Here is a 20,151-nt window from a genome sequence, read left to right as displayed (position 1 = left end):
ATAATGATAGGATTTCGTGATTTGATGAATTATTGACTAGATGCACTCAAGAAGAAATAAGGATGATGAAAAGAGACAAGCCCTCAAATGGAAACAATCCTACTACCTTCTATGCTCATGCTAAAAGGAAGAACAATGTTGATCCTAGAAGTCAAGGTCAAGGATTTAAGCCAAGATTCAAAGAAGGAAGAAAAGGAAGATGCTTCAATTGCAACAGGTTTGGCCACTTTCCTAAAGAGTGTCCTCACAAGAAGGATACTCTAAGGGATGATGACAACAACAACCACAATGACTATAAAGGCAATGGCAATAAAAGGAACAATAGGTTCAACAACAAAGGAAAGAGGAATGCTCCCGCTGCTCGATATGGAAATGGTCATCCTTCCAAGAAGTTGAGAAACCCCAGGTATGAAGAAACTAATGTTGTAGATAAGAAAAAAGACTTTTATCTTATTTCTTCCCTCACCACTGCCTCTCCTCCGGATACACTGGATCATTGGTTGATTGATAGTGGTGCCTCAAGGCACTTCACTGGAGATCATACTTAGGGATAATGCCACTTATCTTGTGAAAGGATTTGGGACTGTCACTCTTCACTTAAATCAAGGTCAAACCCTTCATTTACAAGAAGTGTTGTATGTACCTGATTTGAAAAAGAACTTGGTCTCTATTTCTGCAATGGAAGATAAAGGTTTCAAGGTGACATTCATTGATGGGAAGGTACGTGTTTGGCAAAGGAACCCAAAAGATGCATTTACACTTGGATTTAGGGTTGAAGGTCTCTATCAGGGTGGAGGAAGTCTGGTGGGAGCAATGACTTGCGATACTTCTCTTTAATCTGAATTATGGCACTAAAGATTTGCCCAACTTCATTACAAAGCCTTACCTGATGTAAGGAATATGGTCACAGGTATTCCCGAATTCAACATAGATCATGAAGGAGTTTCATTATAACTTCTTTCTGGCCGACCTGTGCTTTGCCTCTAATATTCGTCCCTCTTGAGTATTTATTTCCTCCATCTGGCTCTCCTTTTATCATCTTTCTCTTTACCCTGATGATGGATCCCATTTGGGATTTGAAACGTTGGTGTAAAAACTCTATTACTGTGGATTCTCCGGACAAAAATTCAACATGAAGGAGTTTGTCAGGGTTGTGCAACTGGAAAACATACAAGGGGACCATTCCCCTCAAGTGAAAGTCAAACTACCAATATTCTTCAATTGGTCCATTCTGATCTATCAGGTATGTTGCTCGTAACATCTTTGGGAGGATATTTGTACTATGCAATTTTTGTGGATGATTTCTCTCGCAAAACATGGATCTATTTCTTAAAGAAGAAGGACGAAGTGTTCAAATGGTTCCGCTCTTTCAAAGCCTTGGTCGAGAATCAAATAGGGAAGAAGATCAAAATATTGAGGATCGATAATGGAACCGAATATGAGTCAAATGAATTTAATGACTATTGTAGAGAAGTCGACATTAAGAGGGAGACCACTACTGCATATACTCCTGAGAAAATTGGTGTTGTCGAAAGGAAGAATTGAACTATCATAGAAGCCACTCATTCCATGTTTCATGATGAAGGCCTATTGAAGTTCTTATGGGGAGAAGTTGCCAACACCGTTGTGTATGTTCAAAATAGATGCTCGCATCAAGTTTTGGACTTCAAGACACCCGAAGAGGTTTTCACTGGTAAAAAACCTGATGTTTCTCATTTTAGAATTTTTGGTTGTCCTGTATATTTTCATGTGTCGAAAGAGAAAAGAAACAAGCTAGATGCGTCTGGGAAGAAAGGAATGTTTGTGGGCTATAGTGAAACTTCAAAGGCATATAGAATCTATGTGTCTGGTCAAAGAGAAGTGGAAATAAGTCATGATGTCACTTTCGATGAAGATTCTGCCCTTGGGAAAGTCTGAGACCTTCCTATCCCTAGGAAGGACAATGATGATGATGCAGGAAAGCAGGATGAATCTCCGACAGATGATTCGATGCTCGATGTTGAAGGTTTGATGGATCCCATTGATCCACCTCCTAGTGAGCCCTCTACTTCAAGAAAAGGACCTTTGTAGCTCAAAGACACTCTTGAAGATGCTGAGAGACATGTTGCACCAAGGGGAACATTTCGTGAAAGCAAGAAGCCAAAAAGGTACCCAGGGTACTTAGCTACAATGAGTACCATACTATAGTCTGAGTCATGTACATTCGAAGAGGCTGTGACGCACCAAGTTTGGAAGGATGTGGTTCCTAGACCCAAGGACAAGTCAGTGGTCACTTGGCTTTACAAAATCAAACATGGAGCTGATAGGAGTGCTAAAAAGTTCAAGGCCAGGTTCGTTGCTCGAGGCTTCTCTCAAAAGGAAGGAGTGGACTATGATGAGATATTTGCACTGGTTGCTCGATATACCACTATCCATTCGATCATAGCCCTTGCTGCCTCTCAAGAATGGAGCCTACACCAAATGGATGTCAAAATTGCTTTCTTGCATGGCTCGCGTAAGGAGGAAGTCTACGTAGAAAAACTCGAGGGGTTTGAAGTTGAAGATCGTAAGACACATGTATGTAGGTTGAAGAAAGCCTTATATGGGTTGAAGCAAGCCCCTAGGGCTTGGTATGAGAGGATTGGTAGCCACCTTATGAAGCTAGGTTTTACAAGGAGTGAAGTTGACTTGAACCTATACTTCAAGGTTGAAAAGGACAGGCCTCTCATTCTAGTCCTTTATGTGGATGATCTCTTTTTGACAGGTGATGACTTTCTCATTCATCAATGCAAAAGGGAGTTGGCTTCTGAATTCGAGATGAAGGACCTAGGACTAATGCACTACTTACTAGGGCTGGAGGTCTTGTAAAAGCTAGTTGAGATTTTCCTTTCTCAAGGAAAATACATTGTGAAGTTGCTTGAGAGATGTGGGATGGTGGAATGTAAGTTTGTGTCTACTCCAATGGAACTCAACTTCAAGAAGCTATATGGAAGTGCTGCTGGGCCCGAATTAGCGAACCCTTCGAGTATTGACAACTTGTGGGGGCCCTGATGTTCTTGGTAAACTCTCGTCCTGACATATGCTTCGCTATGAACACTTTGAGTCAATTTATAGTCGAGCCTCGTCACATTCATTAGATTGCTGCTAAGAATCTCTTGAGATATCTCCGAGGCACAATCCACTATGGATTGAGATACAATGCCGGGAATTTGAGGCTACATGGATATACAAATGTTGACTGGGCTGGCAATGTAGTGGATTGTAACAGCACGTCTGGGTGTTGCTTCTCTTTGGGGTCTACTTCAATATCTTGGATGAGAAGGAAGCATAAATCGGTTGCTTTAAGCACCACCGAGGCTGAATACATTGCTACTAGTATGGCCTGTTGTGAAGCTGTTTGGTTGAGGAAGCTCTTTAGAGAGCTATTTGAGCACGTGTTGGATACCACAGTGATCTTCTACGACAACCATAGTGGTTTTCTCCTTTTAGAGAATCTCCTATTCGCTTTTCTGGAGGGGAGACAAATACATGAATCCATAGGGGTTTCCTAGAAAGGTCTCCATAGTGTAAAGCAATTTCGTTTGAAGGGTGCCATTCTTAAAATCAACCTATCCAAAGCCTTCGATCGAGTCAGTTGGCTCTTTATTCGACTCCTCTTCACCCACTTGCTTCAAGCCAGACTTTGTACAATGGATCATGAGTTGTATCTCTTTGACCTCATTTGTTGTTCTCATTATGAAATTTTCACTATTGCAAGAACTGTAAATTATTCATCTAACTGAATATTATTATGTGCAGTTTATTTGCTATTACGACAAACAACGAATAAAATCGCAACTGCAATTTTCACCAAAAATAAAACGCACTGCGGAAACAAAACCAAAATTGAGAAAATAGAGCACACACACAATAATATTGACACCATTATTTTTGGACAAATGTCCCCAAAAAAACCCAATGTGGGAAAACCAGTGCAACGGATGAGGGTTTTATTATTATTATTCAACAACAAAATCTGAGTACAATGTCTGGATGCCAAACTGGCAATCCTCTCCTGAGAAATCACTGGCAAAATATTTGAGAGAATTTTCTCTCTCTCCACAAGCAATCCTGGCTTGATCTGGCCCCACAATCAGCTCCCAATCTGCCTCTGTGTCAACCTCTGCGCAGGCACCACATAGGCTGAAACTGGCATTGCCTAGAATAGTTGTTTTCTGCCTCTACTGACTGTCTTTGCCACTGAGAAGGATTCATTAGCCCTCTGGAAGAATTTTCCCGACACTTTGCTACTGAATTGATCTCTTCTGTGGCTAAATTGAACTGCCTTCTTGAGGCTCCGCACAAGCCCCTGCGCAACCTCTCTGTGGAATACTTGGCCTCTCTCAGCTGGCTCTTCCGACACTAGAAAACTCCACCGAAATCACTCTCATGCTGCCTCTTAAGCTCTACTACTCAATCTCTGGCTCGAATTTTTTCCTGGCTGAATCTTTGCTCTCTGGGAAATTTGATCTGCTTAGATCTTACCCTCACTCGATGTGTCTCTGGCGTATCTATCTCCAATCCATCGTCCTGCTCTTATAATCTCTCATTGGTGAACCAATGACCATGATTAGATCTCCATCAATGGCTAAGATCATCTCAAACTCAATCCGTGTGAGTTTCTAGAGCATTCTCACCTTTCCTTAATTAATTGCTATTAATTAACCAATTTTCCTAAGTTAGACTTAGGAAAAATTTAAATGATGGTTAATTAATTTAATTAAGGCATTTCACAAGATTATCTCGTGAAACTTTTTCTGGGTTTTGAAGATCTCATGTTCTTGGCCTCTCTGATGCAAGTCAAGACTAGAACACCTGTCTGATGCTTCAAAAACTAACACTCATAAATGGATTTGCCTCCCCTTTCTTCAAGGCTAAACGAGTTTTAAGGCAAGGATGCCCTCTTTCACCCCTCCTCTTTCTACGTGTTTCCCCTACCCTCCATGCCACTCATCTTCTCTTCATTGATGATGTCCTTGTATTCAACAATGACTTGTGAAGGGATGCAAGAGCAATCAAAGAAGTTGTTGCACTCTTTGAAGCTACCACAAAAATGATCACAAACCATCTCAAATCCTCCCTAACTCCATTCGGACTCAGCGACGGTGAGATGAGGATCCACCATCACTTTTTTCCTTTCAATCTAGCCAACATGGAGAATGGTTTTAAATACTTGGGCTTCCTCCCCAAATCGAACTCCTACACCAGTGCTGATTGGAAATGGCTCCTGGCTAAAGTAGAAAAAGGGTAAAATCTTGGAGCATGTGTCGGCTATCTAGAGATGTCCACTTTGTTCTCATCAAATCTGTCCTGGAAGCTATACTCGTCTACTAGATGTCTCTTTCTTGGATCCCAAAAGGAACTCTCAAAAAAAATTCAGAAATTTTGCTACAAGTTCTTATGGGTTGGTTCTTCAAAGCAATTTGCGTTTCCCCAAGTAAAATGGGACAAAATTTCCATGCCCAAGACATTGGAGTTGGGGTCTAAAACACCTACACTATTTCTCCCAAGCACTGACAATGAAGGTGGGTTGGCGACTTCTCTCTACTCAAAGCTTATGGAATTTAGTGGTGTATAGAAAATATATCTTCCCCCTGTCCCTTGAAGATTGGATTTGAAGGAATAATAAGAACATGCATAATGCCTCCATCATATGGAGGGTTGTTATTACCTCCTTCCCCCTCGTTGAAAATGGCCTAGCCTGGAAGGTGGGGGAGGGTACACTTCTTTGACTAGGAATGGACCCATAGATTGAATGTAACAATGCTCACTGTCTCCCAGAGGATCTAATAGCCCTTCTACACACCAAAGGCTTCTAGACCCTGAACTAGGTAGCGACCCCTCTTCATAATCCGCTTAGAGAACAAAAGTGGCTCACTGGTGGCCAACTGAACCTTCCATGGGGCTTCAAAGGATAGTGGTATGATTATATTCATGCCCTCAGGGGAGGCCCACATTCACAGTAGAGATGACCTAGACAAACTGGTATGGATCCATTCTCCCTCAGGGAACTACACTCCCAAAGGTCACCTCACCCTCATTACAAATTGGTTACTAGAATTACAAGAGGACTGGTGGGGGCATCTCTGGAAGTTCAAATGCCTAGCCAAATTCAGACTATTTATGTGGTGCGCTGTGGAAAACAAAATCCCCACCTGGGATTTCTTGCGTAGGAGACAAAAAAAGAGGGGCCTGGCTGGTGCAGGCTTTGTAAATCTGCAGAGGAATCAGTCCCCCACTTGCTGATAGACTGCCCATACTCCCATGCCCTCGGTTGCTTCTTCAAAATGAAGCTAGGCCAAGCATGCACTTGGTCTGGACCGAATCTTATGGGGGCCTAGCAATCATGGTACAACAATAGAGAAGTCAAAGATTTCATCATCCTCCCCCTCCTCTCATGCTGGGGCATATGGCTTGCCAGAAACAAAGTTATCTTCAATGATCACCTGATCCCTTTGGAAATCACTGCTGTCCAATCCCTCACCATCCTTGATCTCCTACCAAAGCAAAAGACTGCAACACACCAGAAATACTCCTGCTCCTCAAATCGACAGAACCAAACCTTGGGCTTTTTTTGACGGGGCAGCACAGGGTGACCCGAAAATTTGTGGTGGAGGTGCTGTTCTACACATAGACGACAGCCATTACTTCCATAGGAAAATGGGACCCGGTGAGGGCACAAACAACTATGCTGAACTCATGGCTCTCATATGGACTTTTGCAGATGAACAGAACATACACTCTCTTCAGATCTTTGGGGACTCACAGCTGACCATCAATTGGACAAGAGGTACACACAGATGTCATAACCTAAGGATCCAACCATTGGTGAATGATATAAATCGCCTAAGATCTGTTTTCTTATCTTTCTCTGCTTCTCATATTTACAGGGAGTATAACACCACAACAGACACCCTCTCTAAAAAGGGTATTGTGTTGGCTCGCAGGTCATGGCTGATCACAGAATACCACAATGGCGAGGTGCACGAGTTCTACCATCTCCCCTTTATCAAAGAAGACATCTCTGACTAGGAAGCTATGCTCAGCACACTTGTTTTTTCTAGTTTCTCTACATTATCAGCACAGTTATAATGGGCTGTCCACACAGTCCAGCATATCTATTTTGTGTTTATATCAAATGCATACTATCTGCAGGCGCTATTACAGCCTCCCTTACAGCTGATCTTTTTTAGATGTTTTTGTAGCAGACTTGTATATGGCTGCATTAGCAATAACTTTTTCTATCACGTGAATACATGCTTGACATGTATAAACAAAATGTAATTTTATTTTCTCTCAATAATAAAATTATGCTAAAAAAAAATTCGTAGATCCTCAAGAAACAATTATCAACCAACAATATAGGTGGACGCTGGAATTCGAAAGGCAATGGCTTTTGATGATGAAGAAGTTGCTAATGATAATTTTTGACAGCAAGTTGAAATTGAAACAAAATTGGAAACTCACAAGGATAAAGCTAAAGCAGTAACGGAAGAAAAGAATTTGATTAATGTTAGTGATAAACTGATGGCATCAACTATAGAGTTGGGCAAAGGCAGAGAAAGTGAAGGACAAGAAAAGGCCTTGGAGGGACGAAACACTGAGCAACAGGTTCAAGTCAAAGAGCTATCCCATGATCCAATCGATGTATTTGATAATAAGGATGATAAACCCCGACAAGGTGAGTCCCATGCTAAATTTGTCTGAAAGTAACATTTCAGACCTTATGCTAGGCCCATAACTAGGAGGATGAGATCCACATAGTAATTTCCCAAATATCTCATCTTATAAATATTGATTTTCCTCATAATTCTAGGTTGGGTGAGCTGAACTATTTATGAGAGGGATTATTATTATTATTATTCTTCCTTTAATTCAGCATTTTGGTACTCATCAGTTATTCCTAGGTAGTGTAGGATGGATAATCTAAAATGAATCCCTTTTGCAAAATGCATAACCTTCAACACTACTAATAAATCACAAAGAGATAATAAATTGTTATCCTATTTTAGTTCCTAGGTTTTCTTATAACTTATTGAATGTAGGAACAATATGAAGTTGAATCTAGCCTTTTCAAGGAGGTTAAGAACAGTGTTGTGAAAATAGCGATTAAATCGCGATTTAATGAAAAAATCGTGATTTTTTCAGCTTGCCGATCAAATCGCGATTTTTATACGAAAAAATCGCCTACTTTTTTTTGCCGATTTTTACTGAAAAAATCACGCTTTTTTCAAAAAATCGTGCGGGGTCGGGGCAGCACGATTTTATAATTTTTTTTTTGGTTTTTCAGTTGCTCATTTGGATAGTGGCGCGCGCGGAGGGATCAAGTCTGGGCCCTAGTATGGATATGCTATTCATGGTAATGTTAAATTCTTAAAGTAAAAGTGACATTCTCCTTAATCTTCATTTTCATCCTTTTACTTAAATTTTTAACGTTACCATGAAATGACTCAGGATGTTTGAGAGTGGTTCCAGCCTCATTGGATTTCATATGGAGAAAGCAGAATTTTAGATTTCATTTAAAATCCAGCAGACTTATCAGTTGTTTAGGATTTTAGGATTGGGAGATTGTAATGTTTCCAGGTGACACCACTTGCCCGGGCTACCCCTGCCACCAGTAGAGGACGTGGTCTACCTCCTATAGCTCCTACTTCTAGTTCTTCAGCTTCTAGAGCACATCAGACTCCACTGCCATCTCCACCAGCACAGGCACTAGCGTCTACATCTAGAGGGAAAGGGAAAGTTGTGGCATTTTCTCGCAAGAGGGGTAGAGGAAATCAATAGGATTAGACTTTCATTTTGTTGTATATGACATTATGACATGATGAGATACATTATCATATTTTTTGTTGATATTTTGAGGCTGAGTTGGGACTCAGGAGTCGGGACTTACTATTCAGGACATGATTCAATGTTATGTGTGATTTTAGCGCTAGAAATGATATTAAACATCTTATATATTAGTTTTTTTATCATATTTATGTGTCAATGTATTTATTTTATGTTGTAGATGGTTTAGATATTAAAAAAATTGAAAAAAATGAAAAAAATGAATATTTTTGTACCAAACGATTTTTTCCTGATTTTTTCCCGATTTTTTCAATTTTTTCCGATTCGTTCCCCGCGCCGATTTAATCCCGATCGCGCTTTTCACAACACTGGTTAAGAACAATGGATCGTTTGCTTCTTTGTCCTAGTTTTGTATCATGTTTTAACTTCTTTTTTTACAAATAGAAGCTCTTTCTTTTTAATATAAAATTTATAATGGTGCCAATTAGTTGACATGTCTGTTTCTTATATAGGTTGTGTACACGAAAGGAAAATGAAATAGCAATTGTTTCTCATGGTGGCTTTTTGCGGCACACATTGGCTCTATTTGGGAATGACTGTCACCCCTCTATTAGAGATGCGATCCACAAAGAGTATGTAGATGAGATGCCTTAAACACTTAGTCATTCTTGTTGAAATAGTAGATCTAATTTGTTGAAAATATTTTGTGTTTCACTTGCAGCTCTAGTAGGACTTTGGATAGTTATAAAATACTTCTTAGATTTAAAGTATATTTGTTTTCTTGTGCACAGTTTGAATGTTTATTAGTAAAAAAGAACTCCAACTCTATGCCTTTAAAGATGTAGAAAAACACTTGTATAAATTTTCTTTGCTTAATTTACTAATTATACAAATGTACTCTTGATATTCTATTGTCATATTCCTGTTATTTGGTAAATATATCTATTCCTTGGGCATACTTTATGACAAGCATTGTTACTTATGATTTTAATACCATTAAATGGACCTAGATATGTACTATTATTTATAGATCTTTAAATATGCTGACATTTATTTGAAAGTTTAAATTGGTAGGACAACATGTACATTAACCTTGCAAAAAAAAAGGAGGTAGAATCAAGTTTGTATATGTTTGCATTTATTATGCAATTCTAAATCTTAAGGGAATTAGACATCAAGCAATAGGGTGACTTAGGAGGAGAAGTGAGATGCTCGCATTAGTGGAGGTTGTTTTGTTATTTTTAGGCCATTTCCGATTGGTCTTTCCTATTGTAAGGGAACCTTCCATTTCTCTTGCATTGATGTTATGCATATCTTAATCTTAGACTTTATAGAAGGGTAAGTTGCATATCTTTGTCTTTTAGGGACAATGACCTAGTCAAGGCATGCAATGGCTCACATCAATGACTTGTTTTGGGTCAACAACCTACATATTTGGGGAATTATTGAATTCTAGGGATTTTGTTGCATTTATTTTTTAGATTGTACATAGAATTTGTTCGATCATCCCCAACTATAGGATATTTTCCATATTTAATTGGCAAACTATTATTGATCCGAGATAGAGTTAGGATCAAGACTAGGGGCACAAACTCTTCTTCAATTTGTGGGGATATTGATTAGGCTGTGTTAATACATAATAACAGAATTGTTTGTAGTGAATTAGACATAACATGGTGGAAAATTCTTGTGAACAACTTATCTTAGCAGAAAGTTAATGTGAGTACTGTTACAGCAAAATCTGGCAGGCCTAGTGTAAAGCCCCACTAGGCAAATTTAGACCTTATGGAAACAAGAGATCAGCTGCCATTGTCACCTCAAGGGCCTTTCTCCAGCTTTATAGTGGTGAATTAAATCCCACAAGTGAGGCTTCCCTATAAAGATCACTTAAAGCCTAAAGGTATTAAGTAGGAGGATTTAAGATGATGCAAGGTCTTATGATTGGGGGAAAGGTACTCGCAAAGCCTAGAAGGCTAAACTAAGCTTTACCAAAGTCCAAGAACACTTATTAATACCCTTTAGATATGTTAGTGAGCTGTTATAAGTTAGAGGTTCAGATATATTCAATGATATGGCATGTGATGTCATATAACAACTAGAAGAAATATCCTTTTAAGCATAGATCAATAAAGGAATAAGGCTATCAATTAGGTAAGAAAGTTTTAGGGTAGGCAAGTGAGTTTTTATGGCTGAAACATGTATTAAAAAACAATAAAAGAGATGATGTCTTCCCTAATTATGGTTTTACCATGCAATTAATGCTATATTTTGTCTTTTTCAAAGTTATTAAATGAAATCTCTATTAAGAGGGAAACAACACATCCAAATAAATTGCTATTAAATACAATTTCAAGAAAAAACCTAACCCTAAACCTAGATACCTAGAAATTAGAGAGAAGAGAGAGAAAATATGTATAAAGAAGGGGTTGATCAACATTATGGCTTAGTATGGCCTATTTTGTAAACATTATATGACAGTTTAAGTTTAAGCTTTGATGTTTGAACTTGATTCCAATCCAATTAGTAGGATTGCCAAGGCCCTTGCAACCGAAAGGCCAAAGGGAAGATTACTAATTGATACCTCAAAAAAATCCAAGTAAGACTAATGCCTTAAATGGGGTTAAGAAGAGGTGGAGGAGGTCATTTTTGTGGTTGTCCCACTGTTTTCGTGTATGAATATGCAACGAAAAACTAAAATAGCAAGCAAACTACATCAATTGATGATAAATATAGCGTATAGTTAAAAATGATTTAAATAAAATATCCTGACCATTGATGATGTTCTTTTTCAATTTCAATGACTGGTTAGGGGGTTTATACTTTATATAGCAATTTAGCTCACTATCTTGAAAAATCAGATTGCAGAAAATGCAGTAAACAACAGAGGAAACAACCTATTTCAGTCAATTTGACCACCCAATGAGTGCTAAAGTACTCCTAGATTATGGATCTAGGGGTGAGAAGGTTGGAGGATGAGAAATGAGCATTACGAGACCCATTTCCAACCTATAACAACAAAAAATCCCACCAGGCCAAGTGCCCAAGAAATTTTCAGATATAAAATACAGTTTAAATATGTCTGGAACTTGTATATTTTGGACTCTAAAATCGTAAATCATCAAGGAAAAGATGATAGAGCCACTAAAGCAAGATCTTGGAAAGTTACTTGTTAGATCTTGAAATCTTGGATTTTGGTATAGCTTTTGTAGGGTACAGACAGCAAAATGTTCAGATTTGCATTCAATTCACTAGATACAAAGTGTAAGTTGTGCCCATTATTATCCAAAAATAATGTATCCAACCTTGGCTTCAAATTTAACATTAGTTATCAATTTTGCCAAGGTAAAACTTACTATTAAGATAATACAATGTAATAAAAAGCAAGCCCCAAGGGTTAGCTTAGTTGGTTGAGTTCCCATTGCTAAGTACCTCGCCAGTTGGGAGGTCATGGGGTCAAATCTCCTCGACGCCCTTGGGGTTAGGCCCTGCCTGTTTGGCCAATTGGTAGATCCCTTTGCCTGGATTTTCCCGTCGATGTAGTGGCCACCCAGTGTCCGTGAACCACCCTTAAAAAATGTAATAAAAAGCAAGTATAATTCCTAATATAATGTGAAAAATAAGATCTTTGGACTTTTTAAAAGATAAAATGGTTGTTGAAGATTATACCTTGTACCAAGAAATGCTCACCTCACTCGCTGGGATGTGAAATCGGTTTCTTCCTAAGTTGATCTTGTAATTGGTTAGGAGTGTTGGGTTGGTCTCTTAGTGAATTCGTCCCCACTTGGGACTTAAAAAACTTTCTACTTTTCGGATCTAGCTAAGAGTGGCCCCTTTATGTGGCGTTCTTTAGCCTTCAACTTGAGTGAGAGGTGAAATACGAACTTCATTTCGGTTGAAGTTTCCTCATGGAATGGTCCCACTTGTGATGAAGTGATCCAATTGCAAACAAGAAACCAAAGTTGGGTTTCCCCCTAGTTTCCATTCTCCATATGACTATGTAGACCCTCTGTGGCTCAAATTGTCAGCTTTGGTGCGATCTTTAATTATTAGAAAACTTATTAGATTATAGCTCGGATACAACAACAAATTGAGAAAAAACGAACAAGTAAAATCCACCCCACACCATGAACAAAATAAAAATATCTTAGACAATTGTTTGCAAAATGAGCTCTTTATTTATGGCACTTATCTCATAAGATAACAACAACTATTCTAGAGGAGAGACTAGCCTTTTGTAGCCCGAGGAAAGGAGTAACTCATACCTCCACGATTGCTTCCTTCTCACATCTATACACTCAAGATGTTGGACCCCCATTAGCTGGTCACATGGCTATGGAACCTACCCTGAAGTCTTTCCCACTTGGAAACCATCATTTTCATACACTTTGTTAGTCATGTAGCTCAGATAGGTGTTCTAGTCTCAGATGGTGTCTTTGGGGCTAAGGAACACAATGGATTGATTTTCTCCAATACCTAGAAAATTTTTCTAAGGAAAATTACCTTAATTAGAATTGATTAGCTAGTTTATTAATTTTCCTAAGTCTTGTGAAAATTCTTAGACTCGAAGGAACCCTTACTGCAGCAAATCTAAATCTACTTTACCTAATTGATTTTTAAATTACATTCAGCAAGTTATTCTTCTGAATATTGAAGCAAATTACTTCTGCAGCCTACACTAATTAAATATTTGATCTCATGAAGCAGAAAACAGAGCAAAGAACAAGATACATAGGACACACTTATTTTTGGACACAATAGTCCCTGGAAAAATCCAATGCGGGAAAACCGGTGCAACAGCTTTGAGGGTTTATTATTATGCAGGAGAAATATCTGAATACATATCTAGGATGCTCATCTAGCAATCCTTTACAAAGAAAAATACTGGCGAAAAATCTGAGTGAGTTTTACCTCACTTCACCCAGCAGAATTCTGGTTGCTTCGGCACGAGACTGGCTAACCTCGGCTATTTCTGCGCTGACTTTGCATCAGCTCTGTGTCACCTTCTCTGCCCTTTGCGCCAGCTCTCGGCAGTTTCGACAGTTCCCGGTAGTTCCCGACAGTTTCGGCTGTTCTGATAGTTCGGGATTCTGCGTGACAGACAACTTTTCTGCATCAGCTCTCCTGGCTACTGCGCTACCTCTGCATTAACTCTCCCGGCAGTTCCGAAAGTTCCCGATAGTTTTGGCTGTTCTGACAGTTATGGATTCTGTGTGACAGGTAGCTTTTCTGTGTCATCTCTCTCAGCTACTACGCTGTCTCTCTGTTCTGTATCTTCTGGAAAGTCCTTCTCCCGCATTCTCTTTGCCCCTCAGCTGGAAGATCTCCTCAATCGATTTCCCTCCTGAGAACTTCTCACCTCAGATAATCGATTTCCTCAATCTCTCTGTGTGTATTTCTAAATGAACCCCAAGCCTCCATTTTATACTTTTACTGTTGAGTCTTCAACGACCGAAATTAAGTCTCTAATCAACGACTAAGATTAAAACTTGACTTGATTTGCTTTCTAGATCATTCTCACCCATAGTTTGATTAATACCCATTAATATTTTATTTCCCTAAGTTTAGACTTAGGAACTCCATTAAAAATATTAATTATTTTAATAAAATACAATCCAGGTGGAATTTCACTAAATGATTTTTGGGTTCTTTAGAACTCATGTGCCTTAGCCTCTCCACCAATTTTCAAGGCTAGAGCACTTCTGATGCTACCAATAAATAACACTCCCTCTTAGCGAGGAAAGTGCTCTAGCAACAATGTCCACCTGCATGTTGCTCTGTTTCAGAAGCACCTCCTTTCTGCACTGCTGCTGCCACCAACATTGTGATACACATGACACCGACACTTCCATTGCTGCATCTGTACTACAACTCCCTCTCAAATGTTGCATCTGCTATGCTGCTAGCATTTCCACTGCTAACATTGCATCTGTACTACAACTTAGTTGCTGAGAGAAGCAACTGAAAAACATCCTAAATTAGTTGAACTTAACTGTGTTCAACATAATAGAATGAATGTTGGAATCTGACTGTTGCTGACCCTCTGAATCCTTTGCGTTGCTGCTGACTCTGCACTGTGCCAATTGCACTGCTGCCAACCTTGCTCTGCGCTAATCAGTCTTTGGTCCCCATCTACTGCATCTGTCCTCCAAACTCTCCACTGCATCATTTAACACTAAGTGCATCTCGCTAATGCTAAATCTTGGGCTCCCATAGCAAAGAATTGATCCAAGAGGTGGACTCCTCAAGGATCCTGCCCACATGTAGTCCTCCCGACTACAACTCAATATCGCCCCATCTCCCTCCTGGAGATGCGTGGGCACTCATGGCAAACTCATACTTGTCAATCTTTGCTGAAGCAGCCTTAGGATCATGTTTCTCATCCTTGTCCTTTTTCTTCGAAGGACACTGGGATGCATAGTGGTCCAACTCTGTTAGGCCCCTATACTACTAGTGTAACCCCTTATTGTTATTAGTACAACCCCCTTATTATATTGTTGTGCCCATGTAGTCCCCATATTGTTATTATTGTGCCTCATAGAAGCCCACTATTGTTATTATTGTGCCCTTACGTTATTATTGTTATGTCAGCTCTGATTATATTATGACCCCTTAGACTCCTATATATAGAAAGAAGGTCTTGTCATTTGTATCATCTAAGAATTGTTCATTTGTGTAATGTAAAGGAGGTTGCCCCCTCGAAGAGGCTGAATTCTAAGGCATTTATCTCTCTTTTATATCTTTTTATGAGCTGGTTTCATACCATTTGGTATCAGAGCTGTGGATTCTAGGGTTTTGCTGCTCCAAACAGGTCATCGTGGGATTTTCGCTATAACTATTTCGCTACGAAGTTTCAGAAGCTAAGAAAAAAACCCATTTGAGACGAAATTAGTCTGAACCTTGGCTCCGAATTTCAGATCCTATCTCGCTATATTTTCGGAGATATAGTCTGAGGAAGTTAGGGTTTTTGCAGACCCCCGAATTACATTCCAAACAGGTGACTTGGGGAAAATCGTCATAACTTTCTCTCTGAGCATCAGATTGAAATTTCGTAAGAAGTTACAGAAAGAGGACGGACTGCGGTTTCTTGTATACATTTTCAGATCCAAAGGTCGAAACAGTGACGTGTCACATCGTACAAGTTCGCTCTATTGAACTAGTCTATAATCAGGTCACCGTGGGAGATTTGGCATAGCTTTTCCTTGGAGAATCCAATTTGGATCAGACTGGTGGCATTGGAAAGAGGACGCAAAGGGATACTGCAAGTCGTGATTTTAGAATTGGAAGATCCGAAATTACAGAGTTACAGTCGTTTCAAGATCGAGCTCCTAAAATCAAGAAAAGGCGAGATGAGGAAGTTTGATGGCAAGGATCCGGTAAATTGGATACTACAGATGGAGAAATATTTTGATATACATGGTGTACCACTGTTACAAAAGGTATGTATTGCATCTAATTATTTAGAACCAAATCAATTTTTATGGTATAAAGGGCTTTGTTCTTGTAAACCACTTGTCATGTGGTCAATTTTCACGGAGGAAATGATAGTACATTATGAGGATGCAAAGAGAAACTCCTTCTTTAGCCAATTGATAAATCTCAAACAAAAGGGTTCAATGGAAAAGCACATTGAAGACTTTCAAAAATTGAATAGAAGGGTAAATTATATTCCAGAGAAGCACAGGATTGATGTCTTCATAGGGACTTTAAAGGATAACGTTCATCATGAGGTTCGTTTTTGGGAACCTGATTCATTGGAGGAGGCATTCGAGTTGGCAAGAAAAATTGAAAGCGAAATTATGAAAACAAGCAATCCCACCACTCATGACTATAATTATGGAAGTGTTTCTTCTCCTAGCCTTCCACAACCTACAAGGCTTACACCACAACAATTGGAAGAAAAAAGAGAAAAAGGGCTTTGTTACAATTGTGATAGAAAATGCACTAAAGGTCATAAGTGTGTTAAGAAGAAATTATTTTACATAGAGTATGAAGAGGAGGAAGAAAAGGATCAAGAAACATCAAAAGAAGAGGATATATGCCAGGACCCAACCCCAGAGAAATAAGAAATGAATCCAACCATATCTTGTAAAGCATTGGCAAGAATTACCACTCAAACTCTGAAGATAGAAGGACATATCAAGAAGAAAAAGGTTCAAGAAGTGAAAGATCAAATCGAGAAAGAAGAAATGAATCCAACCATATCTTGTAATGCATTGACTGGAATTACTACTCCTCAAACTATCAAGATAGAAGGACATATCAAGAAGAAAAATGTTCAAGAAGTGAAAGATCACATCGAGCATCAAGAAATGAATCCGACCATATCTTGTAAAGCATTGGAAGAAATTACCACTCCTCAAACTCTCAAGATAGAAGCAAATATCAAGAAGAAAAAGGTTCAAGCAATGAAAGATCACATCGAGCATCAACAAGAAGTTCTCCAACTTTTAAAGGATAACGCCACTTTGGTGCAGAATCGAATGAAAAAACAGGTAGATCAACATCGCAGTGAAAAATGTTTTGATGTAGGTGATTGGGTATTTTTACAGTTACATCTCAAGCAAGCTATTTATGAGAAGGAAATGTTGGCAATATTACATGCACTTAAGAAATGGCAACCTTACCCAATGGGAAGACACTTCAAGGTAAAAATGGATCATGATAGTCTTAAATACATTTTAGAACAAATATTATCATTAGAAGAATATAAAAAATGGGTCACAAATATGTTGGGTTATGACTTTGACATCATCTACAGAAAAGGGAAGAAATTTTTTGTTGCAGATGCACTCTCAAGAAAGGATGAGGATGTGGAAGCATTGTTTTGTGCTATTTCTATTATCCAACCAGATTGGATAAACGAAGCAAGGGATGAATGGAAGAAGGACGAAGAAGTATGGTCACTCATTCAAAAGTTGCAGAAGATCCCAATTCTAACAATATTGCCAGAACTTGAAAAGGAAGGAAAAATCATATTGGAACTTGAAGCAACCATAGAAACAAGAACCCGACAACTACGAAATCGATCAATTTCAAAGTATCTCATCAAGTGGAAGAACTTACCCGCTGAAAATTCCACATGGGAGGAAAAGAATTTTATACAGAAGCATCAAGAACTACTCAAGCGTTGAGGACAACACTTTTTGAAGGAGAGGGGCATGTTAGGCCCCTATACTACTAGTGTAACCCTTTATTGTTATTAGTACAACCCTCTTATTATATTGTTGTGCCCATGTAGTCCCCATATTGTTATTATTGTGCCCTTACATTATTATTGTTATGTCGGCTCTGATTATATTATGACCCCTTAGACTCATCTATATAGAAAGGAGGCCTTGTCATTTGTATCATCTAAGAATTGTTCATTTGTGTATTGTAAAGGAGGTTGCCCCCTCGAAGAGGCTGAATTCTAAGGCGTTTATCTCTCTTTTATATCTTTTTGTGAGCTGGTTTCATAACAAACTCACCAAAACTGAAACATTTCACCTTCGAAATGTCCTTTCGATTCGGCTTCTACTGTTCCTTCGATGCTAGAGCTGCGTTCTCCTCCTCCTCCTTCGTCTTTGTGCCACTCCCACTGTTGCCATTGAGGTTGACCTTCACTAGGTACCTCCTTAACTCCTCCTGTTGAAGAGCTGCCCACATCTCCTCCCATGAAGGTAGTTTTTCTCTGCCCAATATGCTTTGGACAAAAACTTGCCATTCATCCGAGATTCCATTCAGGGCTATCCTCACCATCACGATTGGCTGAGGAGTGGAGCCCACTGCAGCAAGCTGGTCTTTAGTGTCCTGAAGACACTGAAGATAGAGGTTCACCCCTTCTCCTTTCTGCATCGAAGTCCGTTGCAACTTTTGCCCCAAATACATCTTCCGCTGTTCGGAAGAGCCTTCATACAAAGAAGACAAGGCTTCCCACACCTCTCGGGCTATATCCTTGCCCTGCAAGTGTGAGTCCACATGATCTCGAACTTCATCGAGAATGAGCCTCTTTGCCTTCCCTTGCTCGGCTTTGTACTTCTTCTTTTGATCGTTGTTAGCAGGGACAACTGCAACACTATTGACATAGGCCTTGAGATCATATTCCTCCAAAACAGCTAAGATTCTGGTCTTCCATATGATATAGTTGGAAGCACCTTCCAACTTGTCTTGATCTCTGAGCCCATGCCATGCCATCTCACCCAAACTGTCGAACAAACTCCTCTAGTCACTACTTAGCACTGCTCAGCTGCTCAACAAGTGAGAAATTTAAACTTTCTGGCAGAAAGTTCTCTGAGGAGAAAATTCCCCTTCTACGTGTCTTTGTTATTTTCCAGCGGATTTCTGCCTCGGCAGAAATTGCGCCCTTCAAGCACTATGCTGAGGCTCTACATCACTCCCTTTGCCTTTGCAAACTCACGAACTGGAAATCGTACCTCTCTGTCGTCTCACTCGGAGAGAGAATTCCTCGAATCTGCTTTCTGGCAAGGACTACGTAATCCCTTCAAGGGGATTCGAATTGCTACCAAGTGCAGCGTTTGGCCTCATTGCTCAGCACTTGCTCTTCCTGTTTCAAAATCAATCCTTTGATACCATGTGAAAATTCCTAGACTTGAAGGAACCCCTACTGTAGCAAATCTAAATCTACTTCACCACTTGATTTTTAAATTACATTCATCAAAGTTATTCTTCTGGATATTGAATCAAATTACTTCTGCAGCCTACACTAATTGAATATTTGATATCATGAAACAAAAAACAGAGCAAAGAACAAGATACACAGGACACACTTATTTTTGGACACAATAGTCCCCGAAAAAACCCAATGCGGGAAAATCAGTGCAACAGCTTTGAGGGTTTATTATTATGCAGGAGAAATATTTGAATACATATCTAAGATGCTCATCTAGCAATCCTTTACAGTAAAAAATACTAGCGGAAAATCTGAGTGAGTTTTACCTCACTTCACCTGGCAGAATTCTGGCTGATTCGACACAAGACTGGCTAACCTTGGCTATTTCTGCGCTGGCTTTACGTTAGCCCTGTGTTACCTTCTCTACCCTTTGCGTCAACTCTCCTGGCTGTTCCGGCAGTTCCCGACAGTTTCGACAGTTTCAACTGTTCCGACAGTTTTGGATTCTGCGTGACAGGAAACTTTTCTGCGTCAGTTCTCTCGACTATTGCGCTACCCTGCGTTAGCTCTCCGGGCTATTCCAGCAGTTCCCGACAGTTTCGGTTGTTCTGGCAGTTCTGGATTCTGTGTGACAGACAACTCTTTTGCGTCAGCTCTCCCGGCTATTGTGCTGGCTCTCTGCAAGCTCTCTCTACCTCTCTGTTTTGTATTTTCTGGAAAGTCCTCCCGTATTC

General features: G+C 39.5%; 1 protein-coding gene across 1 annotated transcript in view; it reads left to right on the top strand.

Moving 5' to 3' along the window:
* LOC149260500 (phosphoglycerate mutase-like protein 1) overlaps nt 1–20,151 on the top strand; it is a 222,288-nt gene that overhangs the window by 177,237 nt on the left and 24,900 nt on the right. The window contains exon 8 of the mRNA XM_089420763.1: nt 9,321–9,440. Within this exon, the coding sequence (XP_089276889.1) occupies nt 9,321–9,440 (120 nt within the window). The remainder of the gene's footprint in view (nt 1–9,320; nt 9,441–20,151) is intronic.

This window comes from Pinus tabuliformis, chromosome 6, assembly GCF_031772625.1.
Source record: "Pinus tabuliformis cultivar Carrire ecotype Pingquan chromosome 6, CPIR1, whole genome shotgun sequence".
NCBI lineage: Eukaryota > Viridiplantae > Streptophyta > Pinopsida > Pinales > Pinaceae > Pinus > Pinus tabuliformis.
This window is presented reverse-complemented; position numbering and strand designations above follow the sequence as displayed.